Source organism: Chironomus tepperi, unplaced genomic scaffold (genome assembly GCF_022539635.2).
Source record: "Chironomus tepperi strain 1889 unplaced genomic scaffold, CSIRO-AGI_Ctep_v1 contig_301, whole genome shotgun sequence".
Lineage (NCBI taxonomy): Eukaryota > Metazoa > Arthropoda > Insecta > Diptera > Chironomidae > Chironomus > Chironomus tepperi.
Window position 1 is genome coordinate 197,542 of NW_027226423.1, and position 26,807 is coordinate 224,348.

The following is a 26,807-nucleotide window of genomic DNA, read 5'->3' on the forward strand; positions in this document are numbered from 1 at the left end:
CCATGATTATATAAAGGCATAACATTAAACAAATCATCAGCACATCAAGTTGAAAAACTAACTTTCTACACCACTTTAAGTTTTGTCCCGGAAATTATTTACATTATCTTACCATATTTTACTAGCTTTACATTACTTTATGCCTACATCTTCTTCCTATTTTTTTCACTTACATCCATAAAAAATCCATAATTCATTTTGGTTGATAACATTCACATTCATTTCATTTAATATCACTTGATATGACGAAACATTGTTGATAGGAAGAAGTTATGAATTTTAAGAAGATTCAAGTTGACACCAAAATGATGAACATTTGTGTCAAAAAAGTTTACATTCAGCACGAGAAAAAAATAAATTTAATTATGATTTTTTATTCCTTCCTTTTTGACGTTCGAAGAAAATTATTCATGATGTATATGAAAATCGGAAAACAAACGTGGGTAGAAGGATGAATAATCTCATATATTTATTGCGACGTTAATGCTCGTCCATTAATAAACCAAGAAAGAAAAACCTCAATCTATCCTCTAATTCAACCCAGCATCAATCCATCCATCTACATATCCAATTCTTTATTTAGTCTTTGAAACTTTTATCGAAAATGAATATTTCATCATGAAATTAGTTAAGTGTAATCCATCATTATGTGATGACATATATATGCTTATGTTACTCGTGCTGAAAAATAAATGTATTGAGAATTATGTGCTTTATGTGTCGTTCATCGATAGAGCTTCTGAAGTCACGTAATTTATTGAGTGTTTTAATAAAATACCATAAAAGTTGAAATAACTTAACTATTTTATTTGTGAGAATTAGAGTTGATGTGCTGCTTTATGCATGCTGTTCTTCTGTGTAGGAGTGTAGGAAGGTGTGAGACTTTGAGGTCAAATTCCTCTTTGGCAGTCATTTTTCTCCACCTGCACAAATTTGTTAGTTGAACAACAATTTAGTCCCAGACAGTCATGACTCTGACTTGATGCAGGATACGGTTTAGGTCCAACACCATGCCAGAGTCAAACCCGGATTTCCGATCAATAAACCGACTTGTGCTATTTGAGTCGATTTTTATTCAAATCATACACATGGCCTCTTTCAGGTACCACTTTAATCTGGTTCGGTTGTCAGCTGTCCGTTGCTCTATCAGCAGCCCATTTTCAAGTGTTTTTTGGCCTCTCTCACGCTTTTTTGCCGTCTGCAAAACGCAGATTAGAGATTAGATTACTTAGGGTTTTCGAGAAGCAAAAAGCAAAAACCCCTGCAAAATCTATATACGTCCAAGCTTCTGTGTATAGAAAACTAGATGTTGAACATTTAAAAGCACAGATCACTACAAACTTAAATTTCCTAAGTACCTCTAAACAAGGAGTCAAAGAGTTAGAAATCTACAGAAAATATGAAGAACAATTTTCCCATTAACGATCGATAAACCAGCAAAAAGTTGTTTCTATCGTTACTACTGGGCAAAAAAAGAAGCAAAGCTTCTCATCAGCAAATGGAAATACAACAGGGAAGAAGAAAAACAGAAAAATATATATATATTTTTTAATTAAAAGCATACGGGCTCATGAATATATGTCTGTCTTGTACTTATTAAACATTAAGAAGGCAGAATGCTTTTGGGAAAATTAATGTTCTCGATGCTCGGAAGGAAACTGTGGGTAAAAAGAGACTTAGCAAGTTAAAACGTCATTGAAAAGTTATGATTTTTGATTAGAAAATGTGATCTGAATAGCATATACGAGGAGCATGAGTATGTTTACTAAATTAAGCATTTTCTCTTATATTAATGAAGCATACTCGTCAGCACGCTCATTTAGGTGAGTTAGCTCATTATCTGTTAGGACATGAAGCAACAAATTCCAGTTTTTGTTCAAAAAATGGGCCGATGAGCCATCATGCCATTTGATTTCAGCCTCTTAGGACATTCTCTTGTCTTGCCGTCACGATGTGGTCACTAAGAGGCGCTCTAGCAACTGTATTGTGCAGCTTAGGGTTATTTCCGTTTCTATGGAAATTTGAATTTGTATTCTTGACGTGTTGTCCTTTAGAAAACGCTAAGTGCAGCAATACTAAAGGACGGTTGCAAGTAAATACCCTAGCAGTATGAATATATGGAGATTAAACTGACACCCTTCAAATTTTAAAGCCAAATTCGGGATATTGCTCCGGAAATGATCCAACCAACAGAAATAATTAAAAAATGAACAAAAACACGAGATAATGAGTAATAAATCCAAAAAAATATTGCTTCCGAAACTATCATCAGTTCAGATGTAGATCCAAAAGTCAAGATAATAGATAGACTCAATGCAAAACTTTACGACAAGCAGCACATAAATCGAGACAAAATGATTCCAGACGCTTATCTTATTCCGTAAAACTTTGAGATAGAAAAGGGGGACCGAATATTAATTTTATGTTCATGTTTTTGTGAGTGCGGATGTTTTTATGTCTTTTCCTCAAAAATTTTCACATAGAGACTGGGGTATGAGGTAAAGTATGTTTCATACATCTACAAAACTCAAATATGATGAAGAAGAAATTATTTTTTTGATAAATTTTTTGCATAGCTTTTGAACTTAAAGAGAATTTTTAAATATTTTTCGGATCCTCAGGCGAGAATGTTCATAAATCTTGATAAAATTGCGAGTAAAATGAATATTTAATCCTCAAAAGAAATTTAATTTACTTGAACATAAAGTACACTTACCTTACGACTCATTGCTTTGCTCATTGCTATTGCTATAGATGTAGACACACACAAAATTATCACGTAAAATCAACCCCTTAAATATGAATCTACTGAAGCCACAATCAATGTAATTTTAACCACATTTACGGTCCCTAAAATTAAATTATTTCCTTTACACCGATATGAGCATGTTCTGGCTCGTATTGCTGTAGAGGAAGCACATAACATTATATGAAAATGGCTTTATTCTGTTGAAAGACACATATTTTCATATTAAAATGAAAAACTCATTTGGGGACGTTTGGAAATTAGGTAACGCTTAGGTGCTTCTCAATATCCCGAACTGACAGAAGTTATCGAAAGATAAAACTGTTCACAGACGTTCTGTAAACACGGCAATAGTCAAGTCAAGAAAATAAGAAGTAAGTCTGGTTCGAGAGGCAGGGGCTTAATCAGGGGAAGGGAAAGGATTAAATTTTAGAAAAAAATTCATCAATTTTCTTGAATTTTTCATAACTCCTCAAAGAATTTCTGATTGCACCGCTGGAGGGGTATACAATTTTGTAACGGATTCCAAATTTTGGTCCATGAATTTGATGTAAAGCGTTTTCTAACAGACATAGAGTCATGAGTACATGGATGCTCACAAAATTGGATACCACAAATTACACTCACTGCATATTAGAGGGCTATACCCGGTGAGAAGAAGAGGAATGGGGATTCTAAATCGTTGTAATTATAAGTGTCACATAACTTCCGAACGTTCCCTTTTTGTATTTTTTCAAATGATAATCTTTCCTATTCGATACATTCTAGTTTGTCCAATCGATTTTGGTTAAATTTGAATAAAAATCTTTTTTATCCAGATCGGATGCTATAGATATCAAGCCATAAAAAAATTCATATTATATTTTATTTTATGCACAGGATGTGGGATTGTTAATGGCTGAAATGAAACAATAGCTTTTTTATATATACTCAATTTTTTATTGATAACTTCCTTAAAATGAACACAAAAATGTCGCTTAATACTAAAAAAATTCCATACTTGCTTCATTTGTCCTGAATTCTAGACACATAGCAATATAATGGCAGTAAGTTTTAATCGAATGACCCCCCCATCTTAATAACAAGAAACTACAACACACGCTCACATTTGTTTGGCACATTATCTAAATTAATAGAAATAAAAACATTGTTTTTATGAAGCACTTCCATTTTCCGAATCGGAAGTTTTTGCACTCGATGAAAACATAATACCAAAATGTCTGAAGAGAGTTTTGAGCGGTCCAATTAATGTAAATACTAGGATACACGATAAAAATCCAATCATTGCATATCTCATATTACCAGGATCAATATTACGTGCAAAACTTCGCGTGTTGTATGAAATTATCATCGCAATAATACCGAAAATAAACGCGAAAATTGCAAATACATTATGGAAGAATTTCGAGAAAATTGGCCGCAAGAAGGCTTTTGCTTTGCCTGAAAACAGCGCTGAACATCCGGAGAGTATTGATAGACACAAAAATATTGCCGAGACCAAGCCTATAATTGTAACATAATGGAGTGAATGAGACATGAAAGAGAAAGATTTATGGACATTAGCAAAATTACATTTATGGTCGATGTAAATTTACTGTGTCCATGCAATGGACTTATGAGAGAAATTTGTCAGATTTTATGCATTATTGAGGTTATGTGGATGTCTGGCCTCTCATAACATCCGAATAACTGCACAAAAACACTAACAAAGTTCTCACAAGGATTATAACATTCATTACATACCAAAACGAGCGTGCCAAATATGAAACAATTTTTTGCCTGCTTGTGCTCGTTGCACGACTTCAAGGAAGAATCCGGCCAATCCCAATGACCCACCAGTTGCTTGTAGAATCCAATGAATGTTTGTTTTTGTCGAACGTCTCGAGAACAATGTAAAAGTGTTTCCATTATACATTGACATGATGCCTTCTGCCAATAATAAATGATATCCGAGTGATGTCAACAGTACATGAGTTGTGTGACGCTGATCGAAACCATAATTAATGCAGTACCATGTTGAGTAAAATGTTGTAATTCCGATGAGTGCATGATTTAATGTATTTATGCAAATTTCGATCTTTTCGAGTGCTGTCCGTGATTCGGTTGACTTCATTATGTAAAAAATGTCGTGGATTTAAATTGATGCAGCTATAAAATCTCACTCTTGTCGTCTTAAACTTAATCAACGTACTAAATGGAAAGCAATTGAACATAATACAGTATTATATAGTTCCATTATCACCCGTCATTTATCACTTCTACTTTTAAGATGTCACGTTTCGTCTTATCTCAAAATTACTTGACTTACACGATGCGATATGCCGAAAACCCAAATTGATTTGTTCAATTTTCTCATGTCGAACCTTTTTAAACAGGGGAATGACAAATTGAGAGGAATTTTTGCAAAAATGCTGAATCATGTCTTGTGTTCCTGAAAACATTTTACATAAAAACTCTGAAAAAAATTCAAATTTTCTATAAAGTTGCACACCCCTGAAACCCTCATCAACATTATCGCATGAAGAGTAACATCCGAGTAGTACACAACTTGATATCATTTCAGCTTTCGAGCAAAAACAGCAAAAGACACACAAAAAAAGAACTTTTGTTCTATCAATCTTTCATTCAAATTCTTTCTTCATCCTCAACTTTTCCTTCTTTGTAGCATCAAGTGTGATTTGGTTATTTATCAATCACAAAAATCCCTCAACAAGACAACATGATGTGTAAGATGAAGATGATTGGAATGAGTGAAAAATGACTTTTGGTGATATATAATATCTATTGTTTCAATTCTGGTGTAATCCATTCTTGGTACACGAATAAGACAAGTTGGTTAATTGATCGAAAATTAGGATCCAGACTGATTTGTCCCTGACATGGTGCCGGATTTAAACCGAATTCGGGATCAAGTCAGAGTTACGGTGACTTGGGCTGGATTTATTGTCGATTAACCGATCTGTGCTATTCGGGTACATACATTATATAGAACTTGAAGAAGCCAGGTGTCTTAAGGTGCGGAAAGTTGACCTTGACTAAGCAGATGTTGCAGATGTTGCAGATGCAATTTAATTTAATTATTTTAATTGCAGATTTAAAACTTTGCAAATCATTTCTTATGCAAATTGAACTTTTTCCAATTTCCAAAGGACTTATGAAGAGCTTGAAGTGCTCTGCAAACTTGTAATTTAATTAATGAGTTTTTGAAAAAAGATAAATTACTTGAAGAACTAAATGAAAGAAATGGGAAAATAAATCTAGTAGAAAAAAAAATATCATAATCAATCAAATGCATTGGATGGAGTCGTTTTTTGCCAGAGAAATGTAATGAAAACTTCTACAATGATAGTCAATATGATAATTTATCATATTATTGATAAATTCAGGGCCAGAGGTTGACTTCGATTTTGTATGGAAATGACGATTTCATTTGAAATTCGAATTGACTTTGATTTCTCCTTCAAAATGACTGACAAAGCTCAAAATCCATGTCTGATGTAAATATGTGGCGTATCCCGAACAGACAAGCTTACTCATGAGTATGTTTACAAAATTGAGCATGCTCAATTATTTTTATTGAGTATACTGATGATCAAGCCTTTTTCTCATTGTCTGTTAAGGGTAATTAAAGCACCTGCATCATAGTAAAATTTATTTACTCAACAAAAGCATTTCCTTCCTTAAATTGTTTTTTACTTCTTCAACAATACACTCTTGGTAATTAAGCTTTTTTGTAATTAAATGTGAGCTTACAGGAAGTTGTTCATCTTTCTCAAAGTTCTCATGTTTATTAATAATATCAGTTAAAGTACATGATAACTTCCGAACTTAAGAGAGCTTGAGGTCGACACGAATTTCACATGAAAATCAAGTTACTTAACAAGACTTTGCAATTCTATACAATTTTCACTTTTTGTACTTTAGTATTTAATAAGAGCTTTTTCATTTTATGACTGGAAGTTCAGACTTTAATTGGCACGATTGAAAAAAGATACAATAAATCAAGCCCGAGTAGCACAAGTCGGTTAATCAATCCACCAAGGATAGTCAGAGTTCGGAGTCGAGTCGAGTTGACTGAAGTCGATTTCAAGTGTGTCGACTTCGATCACTGGGTATGGTGCCAGATTAAAACTGAGTCCGGTACTATACCCGACTCACGACGGCCTCGGGATATCGATTAGCCAATTTGTGCTATTCGGGAAGATATTCAGTAACACAATCTCTATAAGTCTAATCAGTAAAGATGCTTGTTAAAAGAGTGCAATATCTATAGATTGAAAATTGATCATTAAATTAGTTAATTGTATTTTATATCGAATATACATTTTGCTGAAGTATACTGTGGATTTTTCTGAGACTATCGAATTTCTTAAGTGAAGAGATTTTTTAATTATTTTATAGAAATATGAAGAAAATTGATAAACGATATTTTCAATTAAGATAAGGAATGTGTCGATTATTTTATATTCAGTCAGCTACTAAGCCAGAAGTGATGAACCCTAGCAGATTAATAGGCCGCTTTTAGGTATCGTAGTGGCATTTTTGCAATATTTTTGTACCATAAAAGCATGATCTGCAAATTGAGGAAATATTGCTGGAAAGTAAGGATTTTCCACCTTGACTACGCTCCTATAAGAGGTTATATATCCTCTGGAGATTCATATGTTACGTTTAGGGTGTGTTTAAATAGATTTATGGTTTTTAAAAGAATCAGTTTTACTTTTTTGACAATCTTGAAAATTGCGTGACTTAATTTATGAACGACTCCTGAGATTTACTTTAATTACCGATAATGTCGATTAGCCACAAAATTCACACCAGACACGATTTTATGGTTTTTTGAGTGGTTTTTCTACAAATATTGATAACATTATTGCTACTGTTTTTTTTTCTGACTAGTCACATATCAGATAAGCTTAAACCATGAGTAATTTCACTAATAAACACTCTAGTCTCCACAAAGACACGTTCTTGTGGTTATTCTTTGTCTGCTAAAGTTTATCCTCATCTATACTTATTTTAATCAATGAAAAAAGTAAAGTTGAAGAAGTGTTGAAAAATACATGAAATTATTGATTTTTACACCATTTTCTTCTTTTTCTCCTGTTTATTACAGCAATTCCATTTTCCCATCAGATTGCCATGCCATAATTTTTCTCATTTTTGCGATTTCAATTTCCAGATTTCATTTTACTCAAATTCTCATTTTTCATGTACGAATAAACCCAATAATTTTATGAAAAATCAATAAATTAATAAAATCCGCTTGATCACGTTAAAATCATTAAAATCTATAGGTACCAAATATATAATCATTTTCTGATTTATAAATATTATAATCTAATAAAATTCTCACTTAGTTCACGTCATAAATTCTCATTTTATGGTATTTAGAAGTATAACTTTAAAATAAAGTAGAAGATAGTAACTTCGAATAATCTGCAGATTGCTATCTTTGTAGTTCAAATCAAGTAAAGGTAGTCACGTATTGGAAATAAATTAATTTATTTCTTCTCACTATCTTCTTCATTTTTCATGTCAGATTTGCTAAGGGAAACGTTCGGGAATTATGTAACGTTTAGGAAGGGGTAAGATAGGGGTTTAAATTTTGCGACGGATTTCAAATTTTGTTACAAAGCGTTAAGGCAGAGGCAGAGCTCGATTTTTATTTGGAGTCGAGTCTAATTACTTGGAGACTTAGTTCGAGCTCTAAGTAGAGAGGTCTAATGAAGTTGAACTTGATATTCTATTGCAACAACCAACCCATGTACACTAAGTAAGAGTTCCAGTCATTACAAAATTTTCCAAGTTCTACCATAGGAGATTGAAAGTCACAATTGCAATCATACAAGCATTTGTCGTATTTAAATAAAAAACTTAATTTTTAGTGTTACCTAATTTTCGAATGCTCCTTTATACATCCTAATAAGCATTCCTAAGGGAAATGCATCTATAATTTCTGACTTTTCGCACAACTTTCTTCATTAGTTATTGCAACTCAATTTTCTTATTAGATTTTCTTGTCAAAGTTTTTGAATTTTCAAACTAAGTTTTCATTTCCAATATTGCAATATGCTCAGCAAATGTATGAAAAACATTGATAATAAAATCAACTGGATCACGTAGACGCCATTAAAGTTTAAACAAATTATAATTTTTTTATAATTTTAATATTTATAAGTTATTTTTCACTTAGCTCACATCATAAATTCACATCTTATTGCTTAGAAACTTAATTTTAAAGTGAAGTGCAGTCAGTTGTTAAGAAATTCTCGATTCTCGAAACTCTAGATTCTTATCTTTGTATATGAAATTAGTCACGTATTTGATAACACATTATTTCACTGCTTTTCACTATCTTTAACAGTTTCCTTCTCCGATTTCCTTAACAATAATTTTTCAACTCCAATTAGTTGATATATCCACGATTTAAATGCTCCAATGCATGTAAAAGCAATGATAAACCCTAATGACCATGAGCTCATGTATCTTAAATTTCCTGGATCATAGAGTCGTGCCCATCTTGTGTCAGTCCATCCATAAATCAATGAAATCATTCCTGTTATAAATGTTACAAGTGCTAAAGTATTGTGCGAGAATTTCGATATGACTGGTTTAAGGTATCTCCGCACTTCATATGAGAACAGAGCACTTAATCCGGAAAGTATTGTAAAGCATAAGCATACCATGGATACGAGACCTGTTGCGGTAGAGAAATGAGAAATTTTTGAGTGATTTTTTGGCAAATACTTGAGTTAATTCAGGCAATAGAACAGTGATGGGCAACCTGTGTGCCGACAAATTATTTTGAAATGCAATTTTGATCGAGGCTTACCACCAAAGTGTGCCCATCACTGCAGTATACCGATAATTTAGGAAAATGAATTTTAACTCACCATAAATTGCATGCAATGATATAAAATGTGCTAAATTCCTACGATCCTTATCGATTATTTCAATTATAATCCCATATAAAGCCAAAGAGCCACCAATCACTTGCAATATCCAATGAATATGATTCTTTTCTCTTTTTGATGACAACGACGTTAATGAATTTGCTTTATAAAATGCCATAATGCCTTCAGCCATAAGAACTTGATATCCTATTGCTGTTGTCCATGCGTGCAGTGTAAGAGTATGAGTCATTCCATAATTATGAAGGCAATACCACATAAGATAGAATGTCGTGATTGCAATCAAGCAATGATTTGCTGTATTTATAAAAATTTCACATTTATCCCATATGGATGATTTTTTTGAATCAATATCCATCGTCAACATAGTCACTTATTACTGTTTATTCACTCTCGTTCACAATATGCTATGATTGAATTGAATGAAAAAAGTTTTTTTTTGTTTACCGAATAAGGAATGACGAGAAGCAATATTAACAATTTTCACGACCAATATTAAATGATTCAATATTGCTTGAAATACACACTTTTTATATATTTTGTGCTTCGGAAAGTGCTTTTTTTTCGCAAAATGATAATAATATGATTTATATCAAGTTTTTTTTCTTCTCTTATCAATTTATTTGGCATAAGTCACGTTTTCTGCTTTTTGTTTCGTCTTGTTACCTCCAATTTTTTGTTTTTCTTTCTATTCTACTGTTTATTCAATTCATAAAGAGTTTTATGCTTTTTTAAGGAAGATGAATGAGAAAGTTTGGAAAGTTTGACAAAATGTTTCAAATTTATGGATGTTTCTTCATGATTGTTTGTTATTCATTTGGAATATTTTATATGAAAAAGTGGGGTTGTAGTAAGGAATGGGGATTGACTTGAAAGAAATTGAATTCACGTCACGGTGCAGTTACGTCGCAGGGCAACTTGGAATCTTGGAAGGCCATTTCGTAAATATAGTCAGAAATCAAACTCCAAGACGACTTGACTCTGGTTTGAGGCTGGATTTCATCAAACTCAGCCAAAGGTCAGAGTCACACTGGTCTGCTGTCGGGTTTTCTGCCAGTTCTATGTCGTGTACCTATCAGGCATTTATCTTATCGTTATTGCAACGATTGGACAGCGACAAAGCGGTGTCTTAGCAAACAAACTGTGCAGTTCAGGTATATTAATCTTCATATCTATCTCAATCTATCTTAAAGTCCTAATGCTAACAAGCGAAAAAACGAAGTACATGAAAAATACATGAATTTATTGATTTTTTTGCACAATTTTCTTCATTTATTACAGCAATTCAATTTTCTCATCAGATTTTCTTGCCATAATTTTTTACATTCTTACGATTTCAATTTCCAGATTCATTTTGCAAGACACTCAATAATTTAATGAAAAAAAAATCAATGATTATATCACTGTAAGAACATTTTGAAAACATTAAACTCTACCCTAGCTACACAAATGTTGAAGGCTCTACCACGAAGCTTTTCAGGTTCCGGTAAAGTACTTTTATTGATACCAAATGGAATTTTCCTGTATTTGGAAGCATAATGGACGCTACAAGAGCTTTAGCAGAGCCTAAAAAGCTTCACGATTGATCTTTCCACATTTGTGCTGCTCGAGTTTATGCATCTTAAAATAAATCATAAATTCTAATTTCTGCTTCTTATAAACTTAGCTTTATAGTCAACTGGCAATAAATTTAATTCTAAATAATCTCTAGATTGCTGTCTGTAGGGTTAAAACTAGCCTGAACAACACATATTGATTACTTAATTCAAAATCTGACACCAATTTGTCGTATCTTTGGCATAATGCAGAATTAAGAACGAATTCGACATCAAGTCCGAGTCACGCCGACCTGATGTCAGATTTTGGATTAATCAACTTATTTTTGCTATTCGGACTTAAGTCACAAAATATTATTAAACTGTTTTACTGATTTTCACTATCATTGTCAATTTCCTCTTTAGGTTGACACAAAAATAATTTCATAACTCCAATTGATTGATTCCACAATGATTTAAGAGCTCCAATGCACGAGAAAAATATAATAAATCCCAATGCCCATGCACTCATGTATCTTAAATTGCCTGGGTCATATCTTGATGCCCACCTTATATCAACCCACGCATAAATAAGTGATACCATTCCAGTCACAAATGCCGCAAGTGATAGAATATTGTGTGAGAACTTAGATATGACTGGTTTAAGGTATCTTCGTGCTTCGAATGAAAATAGAGCAGTTAACCCGGAGACTATTGATATACACAGAAATATCATGGATACGAGACCTGTTGCGGAAAAGGAAAATGAGAAATAATAGAAATTACGTTTGAATAATTTTTTGGAATGATTTGTGTATGGATATGGATGGAACGCATTTTATAGAGTTTTTAGCACTTAAAGCATTTCATTAAAATATAAAATAATAAAAAATAGTTACTGAACATCAGTAAACATCCATAAATCCATAAAATAAACAAACCAACCTCGTACCAAAAGTCTACATTAAAATAGAAACCATAAAAATATTTTTGGACAAGAAGAATGCACAAAAAAGGGATATGTAAACGGATGCCGATGTAATCCATCCATACATACATAAGTGAGGTTCAACAAAAATTTTCCTTTATGACTCTTACCATAAATTGCATGCAATGAACGGAAATGTCTTCGACCGGCACGTTCTTTATCGATTATTTCAATTATAATCCCATATAAAGCCATAGTGCCACCAATCACTTGTAATATCCAATGAATATGATTCTTTTCTCTTTTTGATGACAAGGACGTTAATGAATTTGCTTTATAAATAGCCATGATGCCTTCAGCCATAAGAACTTGATATCCTATTGCTGTTACCCATGCGTGTTGTGTGAGAGTTCCAGTCATTTCATAATTTTGAAGGCAGTACCATATGAGATAGAACGTCGTAATTGCAATCAAGCAATGATTTGCTGTATTTATGAAAACTTCACATTTATCCCATATGGATGGACTTTTTGAATCAACTTTTTCCATTACAGTCACTTTTAAGTAATTTTTCAAACTTTTAGAAGGTTTGAGTTAAGCTCAATATGAACAATTCTAACGGTCACCGTTGAATGATTCAGTATTTCTTAAGGTATATAGCTTATATAGCCTTTTGGAAAATCTGCTTTTGAAAAATTATTAAAAATCAATTCAGAGGTGTATTTGAAGTGTATTCGAGTATATTTCAAGCAAAAGTGCATTGTTCAAATTTGGCCATTCATATAAAAGATGGAAAATTCTCTCCTGACTACAGTATCGATATGAGTTGAACTGAATTGAATCAAATTTTCTCTTATCGTCTTATTTGGCAGAAGTCACGTTTGCTGATTTTTTATGGTTAATTTGATAACTACACAATTGTACAGACCTCCCTATAAAGTTAACATTATGAGTAACCGACCCTACACAGGTATAAGTTCTTAAAATGCTAACTCCAATTGGAACAGTCTGCAATTAGACAATCTGAATGTTCAGTTACAAAACTTTCATTTGTGTAATTTACCATGATATATGCATGCAGCTTATAGCTAGATTAATCGCATCCAGTTCCGCTCGAGACTGATAAACTTCAAAATATATTGTTTCTAGATAGCAACTGTCTTCTTATTTATTTATTTGAAATAAAAGCTCTAATCTTAACGCGACAATCTTAGCACACTTAAATAGTAATCAAGAGATTTTCATCCACTTCAAAATGGACAGATTAAGAAAGTTTGATGTCACGTAGAATATTCTTAGATTATTTAAAGAGATTAAGGAATTGATTAACAAAAAAATAAAATCAAGTTCAATGTAGAAAAATTAAACTCATTTCGACTAAGTACGTTGTCATTACTCGTTACAAGATTTATTTTCTCCTGAATATTTGTCTTCAAAAATAATTTCTCTTTGTGGGAATGTGTGAATATTCAGTAACGTTTAAATATAGTGAATGTCATACTAATTTGTCATCACATGCTCTTTGGAGTACAAGTAGCATACCTGGAAGCATATTGAAATTTCAAATTTTCGAACAAGGCATCAAATCTGCATAAGTCTGAAAACAATTAAAAATCTGGCCCCAAGCAGACGTGACTGCAAAATCCAAAACCAATTCGGGTCAAGTCTAAAAATGACGGCCTGGTAGGTCGGATTTAAATCGATTAAACAATTTAGCTATTTAACTCAAAGTAATTTCGTTTGGAAACCTGAAATGCACGAATTTTAAACAACCAAAAATCGGCCCAGACTTGTTTGATGCCGAATGTCAGTTCAAATCTGTTAGCTTGCCAGAATTTGTCACGCTAGTTGCTATAGCCAGCAATTAACAGACTTGTGCTATTTTGAAGTATGTATCAAAAGTGACTAGTTAAGTATATTGTACCCTTACCTCTGTGCAATCCCCAATAATAAAACAAAGTTTATCTAACCCTCCATTAGAAGACATGAGATTAATTCTCATGAATAAACTGTTGTTATGTAAATTTGTTGAAATAATTTATCGATCCTGAAAACTTTCTCATTGTTCTCACAAAAATTTTTCTCTTTCTATTCCGAACGCGAATTCGTTGGTAATTGATCGTAGGTAGATGAGATTGATAATTTACGGTACAAAAAGACGTGATGAAAAACTTTGCATATAAATCCTTGAATTGACTAAAAGTCTATAGATTAATGCTTTATGACGATGAATGGGAAATCTCAATTTTCTGTTTGGAAAATGAAAAACTTTTATTGCTACATCGATTTACTTCCTTCTTATTGTTATTTAGTAGCTCTTCCACAATATTGGTTGGTCTCTAAAAATAAATATTGTGAATCGGAGCATTACGCGGAACGTGGGAATGAGTTGTAATGAGGTGTAAAGAGGAATACAAAGCTGGGGTGTATCCAGGGAGAGGATTGACCCCCAAATCCCACTTCCTTCAAATCCACTTTTTGGATAAATATTTCAATCTGTTTGATTTTTTGGGACCAAAATTCACATTATCCTTCCTTCCTTCCCTGAAGTATTGTGTTTCACATCAAAATATCAACTACGCCTCACACCATGTCCCCCACTTATGCTTCTTCTCCCATCAAAAGACTTCTGGATTGCCCCTGATATGCAAAAAGTCAAATAATTTAGTTTTGCACGGCCCTTAGTCCACTAGTGCTATGAAACACATTTCGTGTGCAGTTACGATCGTAGATTATCATCAAGATGCAAAATGGGACTAAAAAGTTGGCACAGCACTTCTCTAATGATTAATAGACAATTTTCAATGTCAGAAATTCTAATATTAGAATGCTTTATATCTATTTTTAGAATATTGTGCGATATGATTCATATTCTAAATTCTGATTTTCAATTGTCCTCAGTAAATGAGCAGGAACTGTAAAATCAAGAAAACAATAGAACAAAACAAAACTTTTCCCAAAACGCAGGCAAATTTTCATCTCAATACCCAACATCAATTTAAAAATGAGACTGTAGAAAATGTAAATCAGCAAAGAAAATTTAATTTTCCGTCATTCATTTTATTGTTATTTTTTTGTACATCGTCATTGTGTTAGAGAGGAAAAGAGAAAGTTTCCACCTAAAAAAATTAAGCGTAAAGTATCCCACAATAACAGCAAATAAATTAAATTGAGCACCATGAATAAGTAGAAGAACTTGAATGAAAACAATTATGAGAATGAGAAATTATTCAAATTTAAGATATATATTTCCATTTAATATCATTCATTATCATGCTTATCACCGTACTTAATTTAAATTGTTGGAGAAAAAAAGTTGTTGCATGAAAAATTGTCGCTTTTTGACCCATCAAGGCTGTTTTATTACTTGACTAGATTTTATTCAAAAAGAGTCTTTAAATTATGAGCTTTTTAAACTTTTTGAGCCTAAAGTAGGGTAGATGAAGGGATATACTGCATAAAGGTTCTCGGGACCCAGACAAAGACTTCTTAATCTCAGGAACTAAACCAATATTGTTCGAAGTTCGAACAATTTCCTTGTAGTCTCAGTTTAGATACTGATCTCAATCTCAATTTCAAGCTCAATCTAAGTCTCAGTGTAAGTCTCAGTCTCAGTCTCAGTCTCGGTCACAGTCTCAGTCTCAGTCTCAGTCTCAGTGTAAGTCTCAGTCTCAGTCTTTGTCTCAATCTCGATCTTGTTCACAGGTCTTGCAATCTTGGTCTCGGTCTCGGTATCAGTCTTGGCTTGTTTCAGCCACAACTTCAATTTCAGTAGTCTCAGTTTAAGTTTCGATCTCAGTCTCAGTCCAAAAGTTAAAGTCGAGCGATATGAGATTTCAGCCTACTTCCTTACTTATCAGTCAACAGACCAATTATGATCCAAAGTCTCCCTTAGCTGTCCTCTGAAGTTGGCTTTATTCTTGACTGCCTTCTGCCAATTACCAATACCAAATGTAGTAATGCTCTAACTTTTTTATATCCAATAAGGTCACACAATGATTAATGCGTTCGCCAAAAACCTGGAGGTATGCGCATCTAAAACACAGGAACCGCAGATCTCCAGATTTTCGACGAACTCTACTTTATTTAATTTAATTTATTAAATTTAACAATTTGTTCTAACTACAAAATACAAAAAATGAGCTTCAAAAAAATATCAATTACTTTCCTACTTGTTTCTGCTTTTTACGATGTCAAAAAATTTCCTCTAAAACGATATATATACGAGATTCCATAATGAAAATTAAATTAGGATAATTTCTTCCATTCCCGCTTTTTTTAATTTTCATCTACTCACAATTGTCTTTAGATGATTCCATAAAGTTTTAATAGGTCCAATTAAAGTAAATATAATTATGAAGGCTAGCAGCCACATCATTAAGATTCTCATATTACCAGGATCATGTTTCTTCGCCCATGTTTTTGTATCGTAAGCAATGATAACAGATACCATACCAGTTACAAATGTGATTAAAGCTAGGAGATTGTGAATGAATTTGCTGTATATTGGCTTCAAATATTTTTTCAATTCGATCGAGTATAATGCTGAACATCCTGAGATAATCGACAAGATAAGAAATATGAAGGAAATCAGGCCTGGTAAAAGATGTGAGAAAAAAAAAAAATATAAATTTCCAAGTCAATGAGAATGGAAACGTGTTGACTAGAGGTTCTCTATATCGATTTGATATGGATTAATAGTAAAAAAAGCTTGTAATAACCCGTAATACCAAAAACTTAATTCATATATGTAACCTAAATGTTCCATATGTATTACATTAACATTCCTAAGAAATATGAATGCAATACATATGGAACATTTTGGTTACATCATTAATGATGCAATATGTGACCTACATTTAAGGTTTACACAACATAATTTAATGATTTTGTATTGACGAACGTAATAAGTGTGACGTACTTATGTCCGGTGATGAGCAACCTGTGAGTCACGGTAAAGTGATGTGTCTTAAAAAATCGCAAGTTTGCCCCCGAGATTTTCAAAATACCCATGAATTTGCCAATTTGCTCAATATTTGCCATATTGTGGTGTGTCGTTGTACGAACAGAGTTCGAGGTAGACTCAAACTTTTTGTGAAATAAAGTCGATTTTTCCATATTGCATTCGAGTCGACTTTGAGCTCTGGATACGAGAAAGGCTACTCACTATTATACTGCACATCTGAATCTTATGGCTTCAATATGGTTAGTGAAAAAGCATATTTTAAGACTAAATTATTGAAACCTATTTCAATATTCTATGAGTATCCGTTTATATGGATATAATCCAGATGTTACTTTATTCTTAATCAATGTGTGTATGGTTATTTAGTAACATGTGCCCAAATCTTAAATAAATAGTCAACAAATGAATCTGTTTAAAGGACTGTTCGCTAATTACATTCAGATGGGGGTAGGTGGGAGGGTTGAATTTAGGAATTCAATTTTGAAAAAAGTTTCCCTAATAGGCAAAGGATATACTTTTATGGTACAGAAAGACCACTACGGTACCTAAAAGCGCTCTCTTTGTCTGTTAGGGTTCGTTATTTTGTAAACTAATAAGTGAAAGACCTCTAAAATGAACCAGTTCTTGTCAAAAAATTTGCGCAAATGCCAAACCCAATTAGACCAACAATTTACAATGATGAACTACTGTAATTGACCATTCACTATAATTTTATCAAATGACTATAATAAGGTTTAAAATATTGTTACGCTCAAAATAAATTTGTTCTGTTTTTGTAAGTATCAATATGACGCATCTGCCATTTAATTCAGGAATTAGTAACACTTTGGTTTTCCCACAATTTCCATTCAAAACATTATTCAACGATACGTGCTGTTTATACATAAACAATATTAATTGTTCACAAATTCCAGAACATCTGTTGCTTTATAAACACCCATAACAAATTAATTTCCGGTTTCAAATAGATTAAATGCAATGTCAAGTCATAAAACTGTAAAATATCTATTGATAACCTCAAATTAACCTTTTTTATCACAATTTGCAGGCATATTGGAACCTCTAGTCATAAAAATACATGATATAAACACAAAAACCATTTCACTACCAATAATTGAATGAATCAAACTAAAGTGAGGCTTTCCAAGTCGAAAACGTGAAATAATTTGTACAATAATGCCAACTATAGCAAGAATTCCACCACTCGTCTGCAATATCCAATGTATTATCGTTTTTTGTCTTTTACTATCAGCAAGCATTGTTAAGGTATTTCGTTTATACATGGCTAAAATTCCTTCTGCCATTAGTAATTGATAGCCGATTGTCGTTAGCCACACGTGAAATGTTATGAGTTCTGTGAAGCCAACATGAAAGCAGTACCACGTTAGATAAATTGTCGTGATAGCAATAAATGAATGATTTAGCGTATTGACAAAAACTTCAACCTTTTCCGCTTTGCTGCTTATTTTCATTGCGGAATCTCTCTATGTGTTATCACAGCTGTGGTAAACGAGTGTCTGGTCTACGCGAGTGTCGATTATGACTGAGAAAAATATATTTAATAATTTTTTTATAGAGACAAGTCTCTCTGCGATGTTTTCATTTGATTATACATGCTCAATTTTATTTGGCACGGCTCTCAATATTCTCGTCGTCCTAATCTTATCAATTGCTTTTTACTCAAATGTCACGTTTCTGTTATCAATTCACAAAAACGGGATTTTATTCCATTAAGCATGAATTTCTATTGAAATTTCATTTTTTTCTTTACATTTCACGCTCTCTTTTCATCCATACTGTATAGTAACGTACTGTATTGTGCATGATATTAAAAAACGAGAAGGACCTTCAAAATTGCTTTTTTTCTTAAAAAGAAAGTGATTTTTTTTCTTCATCTTTTGAATAGAAGTGAAAATTTTCTGTCGTCATTGAAAAAGGATTTGCTTCTTTTATTGAACTGAATGTAAGCTGTGAGAAAGGATTAACAATTTTTTTCATGTATTAGTTCAATGCTATTTCGAGATGAACCAAATGTTGTTGACTCGCTTTTGAATTTGGGCTATAGAAAAGTTTCGAGATATTTTCTGTGTGGGGGGCTGTTAAGAAGTAGTGAAAATAAAAATATGAGGAAATCAAATTCTTATACTATATACTTATACGCAATAGTTCCGGCGTATCCTCTTAAGATGTTTTAAGCACAGGCTTTGCGCTTATTGCATCAATCATATCAGGGCAAGTGTCTTTATCAGTATACGCTTAGATCACTGTGGGGTTGTGGTGCTGTTTAACATGTCCATATTTTAACGTTACGTAATAAGTGAACGACCACTTTCCCTACTATCCATATCAGAAACCCTTCTTCCCACAGAAGTGTTGCCAGAAAATTACAGCAATTTTTAATTAATTCGATGTTTTGACGTCGTCCCTTCAGGGAGGTATTCAGAGCATGGGTTAGAAATTGTGGAGCTATTGTAGGGCGACCATCTGCTGTATTTTGGCCGGGACGCTGCTGTGCTTTTCTCCCTTACTGATGTTTCCCGACAAAGCTTCAAAATGTCCCGTTTTTTCATGCAAATATTTAAATTTTTGACAAATTTTGAACAAGGCTCCCGCAGATTATAATCTTCAATAATCTTTCTATGAAGATTATAATCTTAAATAATCTTTGTATGAAGATTATTAAAGATTATAATCTTTGTATGGAAGATTATAATCTTTTAAAATTTTGTATGAAGATTATAATCTTTAATAATCTTTGTATGGAGATTATAATCTTTTCCATACAAATCATTTTAAAGATTATAATCTTCAACTTTAATGTCATATTAAGTTTTTAATTATTACGAAAGTGTTATTTACATTGAATTATTGAAAAAAGTAGAATTTTGCCTTAGTATTCATATCAAGGATGAAAACCTATTCGGAAAAGTCAAATTTTATTTCAGTATTCTTATTTGAGATGGAAAACCTTAGAAAACCTTGGCCTTGGTTTTGTTATTTGGAATGAAAACCCCCATTAAAAATGCCAAACTATGCCTCGGTTTTCTTATTTAAGACGAAAAACTCTTCAGAAAAACAGAATTTTGCCTTGATTTCCTTATTTGGAGTAAAAAACTTCTAAGTAAAGCCGAATTTGGCCTTTGTTTTCTTGTTTGGGAGGAACAACCTCCCAGAAAAGCCGAATTTGGCCTTGATTTTCTTATTTAGAGTGAAAAATTCTTCAGATAAGCCGATTTGGACTCTGTTTTCTAATTAAAGGTGAAAAACTCGACGAATTTTGGGTCGGTTTCCTTATTAAAAGTGAAAAACTCCTCAGTAAAGCCAAATTGGTTGTAAAACCCTACAGAAAAGCCTAATTTCTCTTAAGTTTGTTTAAACATGGCAGAAAAACCCTCGAAAATGTCAATTTTTACTTGAATTTTCTTTAACCTAGGGTGAAATATTCCTAAAAATAAAATTATTCACATCAATTTTCATTGCAATTGAGTGAAAACCTACCCGAGCGGCATTTTTTGGCAATGACAGCTATGTGGCAGCCTTCACACTGCCTTGCCATGTATAAGGCTGCCATAAGGCACTGCCATATATGTTCGCCTTGTGGCTGACAAATAATTGCCTTGTGATTGCCTTTTGCTTGCCTTGTGATTGCCTTGTACGATCGCCTCATGGCCACCTCGTGGCGGCCATATGACCGCCTTGTGACTGCCATGTGACCGCCTTCATTAACAACAGTGCAACAATTTTTTCATGTGTACTTCATTTGAGTTGTAATTTTTAAAGTGTTGACATCGCAGATGAAAAAAATCGGCAAAATAATAAATCTGGAGCGTTTTTTGGACCTAACAAGACACAAAATTCTTTGAATTGGAACAGGAAATTGATGTAAGTAATGGAAATTTTAAATAAAATTATGTGATGACATGAAAAATAAAAAATAAAATGTGTGTTTTTTCAGTAAACAGTGGAAAGTGAAATTGAAGACAATTTTTGACGATTAATTGAGTGAATATCATACAAAGATCAACCACCCCATTAAATAAAGGACTTATAGTGAGTAAAAATCAAATTTTCAATGATTTTTCTATTAATTTAAGCCTCCGTGTGATCTTCACCATGTGATCGCCTTGTGATTGCCATGTGACCACCGACAACAAAATAACTTTTCCGCGTGTTTTCGAATTTTGATGTAAAATTTGAAAAATAAAGAGATTGGATGGACAGATAAAGGTATGTATTTAGTTTTGTTCCATTTTATGAATAAAACAGAATAAACTAAATGTTCTTTATCATTTCAGGTCTAAATCATATTAAAATTTATTCTGGTCATCTTTGTTTGTTACCGCATCATAAACTCAAGAAGTGTACAAAAAATTGGACGCCACCAGAAATTGCATGCACACAGCCCGTAGAAATCACGAGGACAAAAATAATAAAATAATGTAGTACAATGTAAAAATTATGATATTGATGAAATAAAGAGAGAATTTATAACTGAAAAATAAAATTTAAATTATGTTTGATTATAACAGTTTTATTACAGATTTCTAAAGGCAGTGAGAAGGCAGTGAGGAGGCAATTTCGAGGCAGTGCCTTTATATTACCTTGACGACCGCCGCATAAGCGCCTTTATGTCACCGCCACGGCGATTAAAAGGCAAGGCAATCTAACGGCAATGGCGGTTGTGTGGCAGCCGCTCAAGCGGATAAATCGACATCTGGGGGCGCCATCAAGGCAGAAAGGCAGTCGTATGGCGAATATTGGTCTGCCTTGACTCAAGGCAGTCGGCAGTCGGCAGCGCCGCATGACTGCCATTTGGCTACCACACATACGGTTGATGCCGCTCGGGCTAGTTTGAAACTTGATACACAGTGCACAGTTAACAAAAAGCTCGGAAAATAGATAATTTCGCATAAAATGTGTATTTTCCTTATATTTGAAATTAAATTCACTGTATTAGAAGATTATAATCTTCTATATGAAGATTATTTTAAAGATTATAATCTTTCTATGAAGATTATTAAAGATTATAATCTTTGTATGAAGATTATTTGAGATTATAATCTTTGTATGAAGATTATTTCGGATTATAATCTTTGTATGAAGATTATAATCTTGAAAATCATTTTGTATGAAGATTATAATCTGCGGGAGCCTTGTTTTGAACGTTTTCCTTTTGAAGGTCCGGGTTATAACCCAGGACTGAAAAATAGTTTTCACCACTGGAGCCCCTTAATTGAATACCTATTTCTAAAATGGACATCATAAATAGACAGACCCCACAACAAAACGCTTTTTAGCAGTTTGCTCAAGTGTATATTTCATTAAGCTTATTACTAGAAATTCCTTTTGAAATTTCCTCTCTTTCAATAATGTTCACTAATTTGCATGAAGGCATTTGAAATTCTATGCCAATATTTCGCTATAATGATAAAAACACACTTCCAGCAGCCTTTTTTAATAAAAGAAAAAAATTTAATTTTATAGCTCCGGATGAGATTTTTTAATGTTGAATTGGCTAAAAGGTTCAATTTGCTGCCTTCTATGTGATTAAGAAGATTTTTGAAGATGGTAAATAGAACACTTTTTTATCTATGTTAATATATCGTACAAATTATCTATTCGATGACTCGAAAGATTGAATTACAATCTACATTTACAAAGTCTTATGCTCATTCCATGAATGTGAACTCGTGCGAATATTGAATACTTTTTAATATATTTCCACTTCGACTGTTTACTCGTCTAGATAAATCTGATTTTTATGAAATTATGTGAATACCTGTATAAGAAGATTGGCTTGGAGAAGCACGAATATTTTTTTTTAAAATATTTTATGAATAAACATGTTTTTAAAAATTCGCAGAAAATAATTCCTGATAAATTCCATGAATTGAATCACTAAACTGCTTGAACAACAATGTGATCATACAAAAAATTAATTTTTTATTAACTTTAAGCATTTCCTCTATTAAAACATATTGTTTGCTCATCCAGAAACGTGAAAACAATTTAATTTGTTGCTAGGAAGGTGGACATTTGCCAATTTATGTGAAATATTTAATATCGACAACATGGAGAATTCATATTAATATATAATTTCTGCATATCCCGAGCAAGAATGCATATGGTCCTTACAGACAATGAACATGGCCACCTAAATGAGCTTGTTGATCGGGATATTCAATTAATATGATTAAGTATGATCAATTCTGTGAGTATACTCATGAGCACGCTCTGTGTATGTTCAGGTGGCATATAACGTCCATATTCATTTGTGTGGAACTTTGTACAATTTAGAGGCTTTTGAGGGTATTGGACCAGAGCTCGAAATCGATTCAGATTTTGTATGAAGTCGAGTCGACTTTGGTCAACTTTTTCATACAAAAACCAGGTCTACAACAAGCTCTGCTGAAAAGTCTTGATCTGTAGCATTTAAAAAGTCTGTAGCATTTTTCATTCTAAGTGTCCTTACTCATCTACATATCCTTTTTGCTGTCTTGTTGATCTGCTTTTTGCAGAAGCTTCCTAAAAACGCTTAAACGTAATGAAATTACAGTTAATTAAGTTATAGATAATATGATAAATAAGTATCATTGAGTTGTTAAGCAGTTCGAAAACTTTGAAAATTCTATCTCGAGCGACATAAATTATGCAGAATCTGTCATGGCTAGTTTTGAAGCTGCATGGAATCCTTATGAAGACAGTTTCAATTTAATGTTAATAAAAGTAACCATAGCGAAGTCATGACATCACATTTGCAATTTCTATCACTCGGGGACGTAATCAAATTACACAAACATCAAAGAATTTAATCCTCATTTTACAAAAAGCAATATAGCAATCAAATACCGGATGCTTAACATTTTAAATATGCAGTAATTTCCTTCAAAACTCTTCAACTATGATGAAAGATTTCCGAGTATAGAATTTATGAAAAAGCATTAAGATAGCTTTTTGTCATGAAACAAAAAAAAGTTACAATGTTGACTTAATATTATAAGCTCTTGTCATGCTTGATGAAGTATATTCCTAGTTTAGGTATTTCCATGAAAAATTTTAATCAAAATCGATTTTAAAATAAAAAAAATTTCATGAATAAAATAATAAAGTGAAAGTTGCGCATGCACATGAATATGCTTTACGGTTATTAAATTAATTATTTCATATATATATATATGGGGATGGAAAATAATATCAAGGAGGATGCGAGCAAAAGCGAGGAATTGAAGCTTTACAAAATACACAAGATACTCGTAATAACATTTTATTCTATGTTATTAGATGGAAGCAAAAGAATATATATTGGATATATGCTGTATATGTTATAGTTAATTTATAAAATACGTACATAAATAATAAGCTTCAATTTTCATTTTATAATTATTATGAATGACAATCAACCCACTTACAAAGTTCACAATACTTTTTCATGATGACATTTGAGACATCATTATTATCTTTGTTCCTTGTGTTTATGTAGGAGGTCCTCTATCAAATGGAAATGTGTAGAAAAGTCAAAAGGAAAAAAACAAAATTTTCTTCTTAACTTAATTGTTTTTATTTTATGATGGTTAATATGGCAGTAACTATATATCGTCTAATGTGGGTGTAAAGTTCAAAAGTTTTTCTTTCATACGATCAAGTTACAAGTAATAAATTTTTGGATTCTGAATAAAAAAATTGATTGTTTGGCTTATGAGAAAATTGAGCTTGTGTGGAAAAGGTTTCAAATTTCTGGTCTGCTACCCCTAGTGACACAATCTAGCAAAATGTCTTTTTTGCCGAAAAAATGAACCAAAATCAGATATCATGGTGATTTCAGAATATTTCACGACTTAAACTTTTACTAACAACGATGGTGTTTATGGATTGGCACGAGTGTATTCAGGGGAAGAAGCGGGTTATAATTCAAAGTCTGATCAAGGTCTAGGATGGCAAAGGATGCTTTTTATTCAAAATTTCAACTTATCCTATACCAAGGAACTCATTGGCTACAGTTTTTGCTTCACTTACGTCCCCATGTTGATTACTTACTTACTTACTTACTTCACTGGTCGTAGAGATCAGTTGTGATCCATGACTTCCCACAGAAGTCGCCTGAAGCTAGGTTTATCGCTGGATTCCACTTGCCAATTTCCAATACCAAGCGCAATACTATCTCTATCGACAGCTTCCTTCCTAAAGTTCTTTGGCCGTCCATGAGCTCTTTTACCGTCCAGAAACCAGACCCAGAACCGTCTAGTGTTGATTATAACTCTACAAAATGATGTGGAGGTATCCTGATGGACACTTAGCGGCTTTTTTTATCCTTATTTGACAACGAAAATGAAATGTGCCTCAACAAAGCATTTAAGAACAAGTTTTGAACCCGAGAATTGAAAAATTATTCATTCCAAAATAAATTCAACAAAAGAACTTAACACGACATTTCCTACCCTTATTCAAATGAATTGTAGCTGACATAATTAGATAGAAAAATCTTTTGACAAATTAAAATGATGGAATTTTTTTGATGTTTTTTTCTTTAATTTAATTTTATTTCCTTTTATGTTTGTTACTGTATATCCACTTCACTGAATATATTTACAAGGATTTCTTGGAATTTTTGTAAAATATTTTGATTTTATAGCATTCAAGTTTAAAGCTCTATGAAAAAACATTTTAAGCTCGTCTTTAATCCTTTTGTTGACATCTCTTAAATTTAATTAATTTTCAAGACAATGAGGTTTTTGAAATATGAAAATGTTTTAATCATAAAATTAAATTTTAAAGGATTTGAGAATGAGAATAGATGAAATAATTAACAATAGTGCCTAGGGCTACATTTAAAATTGCTTTGAACTTACGAACAAAATTTGTTCGGTAAATAATTTGCATGTCAAAGATAATCAGCATTGATTGTAAGATGTGTTATCATAAATGAAGCGTGTGTGTTCGTCATTGATGATATGACAGGTTTACAGATGAACCGTTAATAATGAGAAGTGTGTCTAAACACCAGAAAGGCTGCTGTTCTGTTACCAGCACCCTGGTAGTGTCCCTATTATATGTCAATGCATAAAAGCTTTGAATTTGAATGATTCACTACAAGACAAGGGTAAGACGCAAAGTTGTCCTGAGAGCATTGTGACGGCTGATTTTGACTCATTTTTATGGCAAAAAATGTGGTTTACGACATTTTACTGATTAGGACCTAAAGACTAATAAAGGGATTGTTAGCTTACATATGTCAAAAAAGTGGTTCGAACTCCACTATACACGGTAGCTCTAAATTTGAGTACGGTGGTTTTGCGAACCCTGACTCGTTAAACTGTCTTTGGCACTAATACGCTTATAACGCAAAACTCTGAGACCTTTAAATCGGAATAGCCTACAGTTTATTCTTTTTAATAGCTTACAACATCCCAACGACTTGAAAATCAAACATTTAAGATATAAATGTCACTGATCTTAAACATGCTGTCTAAATTGACCTTTATATTCATTATTGAGTACAAAATTCATGAATCCAAAAAACTTTGAAAAGTTCACCATCCTCAGAGGAGCCAAAAAGTCCAGATTTACAAGAAATATTCAAAATCATTGTGGTATCTCCTTTTGGTCATTGATGTAAAGTTTTTTATGCTAAAAAAGTTTTCAGGTCAAAAAGTAAGAAAAAAAAGTTTCTGCAATAATTTTTTGATAAAGTCCTTTCCGACCAGAATTGTGAATTATTTTT

The 26,807-nt window shown here is 32.6% G+C and overlaps 4 protein-coding genes and 1 long non-coding RNA gene across 6 annotated transcripts in view; 1 reads left to right on the forward strand and 4 right to left on the reverse strand.

Moving 5' to 3' along the window:
- The window catches only part of LOC139092474 (tetraspanin-6-like), a 47,039-nt gene that overhangs the window by 8,774 nt on the left and 11,458 nt on the right, over nt 1-26,807 (forward strand). The window contains exon 1 of one of the 2 annotated variants that reach the window (XM_070642883.1): nt 16,354-16,731. The exons of the other annotated variant lie outside the window; for it this stretch is intronic. The gene's annotated coding sequence lies outside the window, so the exon portion shown is untranslated. Of the gene's footprint in view, nt 1-16,353; nt 16,732-26,807 lie in introns of those variants that run through there. 2 annotated transcript variants of the gene reach the window in all.
- On the reverse strand, nt 3,663-5,164 carry LOC139092478 (uncharacterized). Its single transcript, XM_070642888.1, has 2 exons — nt 4,490-5,164; nt 3,663-4,249 (listed from the first exon to the last, which is right to left on the reverse strand). The coding sequence occupies exons 1-2, from the start codon at nt 4,857-4,859 to the stop codon at nt 3,900-3,902; spliced, it is 720 nt and encodes a 239-aa protein (XP_070498989.1). The 5' UTR covers nt 4,860-5,164; the 3' UTR covers nt 3,663-3,899.
- On the reverse strand, nt 8,948-10,743 carry LOC139092484 (transmembrane reductase CYB561D2-like). The gene is made up of 2 exons (XM_070642895.1): nt 9,643-10,743; nt 8,948-9,446 (listed from the first exon to the last, which is right to left on the reverse strand). The coding sequence occupies exons 1-2, from the start codon at nt 10,025-10,027 to the stop codon at nt 9,088-9,090; spliced, it is 744 nt and encodes a 247-aa protein (XP_070498996.1). The 5' UTR covers nt 10,028-10,743; the 3' UTR covers nt 8,948-9,087.
- Nucleotides 10,886-12,738, reverse strand: LOC139092485 (transmembrane reductase CYB561D2-like). Its single transcript, XM_070642896.1, has 2 exons — nt 12,294-12,738; nt 10,886-11,942 (listed from the first exon to the last, which is right to left on the reverse strand). The coding sequence occupies exons 1-2, from the start codon at nt 12,670-12,672 to the stop codon at nt 11,584-11,586; spliced, it is 738 nt and encodes a 245-aa protein (XP_070498997.1). The 5' UTR covers nt 12,673-12,738; the 3' UTR covers nt 10,886-11,583.
- On the reverse strand, nt 16,193-18,614 carry LOC139092476 (uncharacterized). The gene is made up of 3 exons (XR_011544602.1): nt 18,198-18,614; nt 16,421-16,719; nt 16,193-16,330 (listed from the first exon to the last, which is right to left on the reverse strand). It is a non-coding gene; the product is annotated as an uncharacterized lncRNA (long non-coding RNA).

Bases quoted from the DNA above. Each gene is read 5' to 3' on its own strand.
- LOC139092478 (XM_070642888.1), bottom strand. From the start codon at position 4,859: ATGAAGTCAACCGAATCACGGACAGCACTCGAAAAGATCGAAATTTGC. The intron at 4,250-4,489 runs GTATGTAATGAA...TTACAATTATAG, and splicing joins TATTTGGCACGCTCGTTTTG to GCTTGGTCTCGGCAATATTT.
- LOC139092485 (XM_070642896.1), bottom strand. From the start codon at position 12,672: ATGGAAAAAGTTGATTCAAAAAGTCCATCCATATGGGATAAATGTGAA. The intron at 11,943-12,293 runs GTAAGAGTCATA...TTTCCGCAACAG, and splicing joins TTCATTGCATGCAATTTATG to GTCTCGTATCCATGATATTT.
- LOC139092484 (XM_070642895.1), bottom strand. From the start codon at position 10,027: ATGTTGACGATGGATATTGATTCAAAAAAATCATCCATATGGGATAAA. The intron at 9,447-9,642 runs GTGAGTTAAAAT...CTACCGCAACAG, and splicing joins ATCATTGCATGCAATTTATG to GTCTCGTATCCATGGTATGC.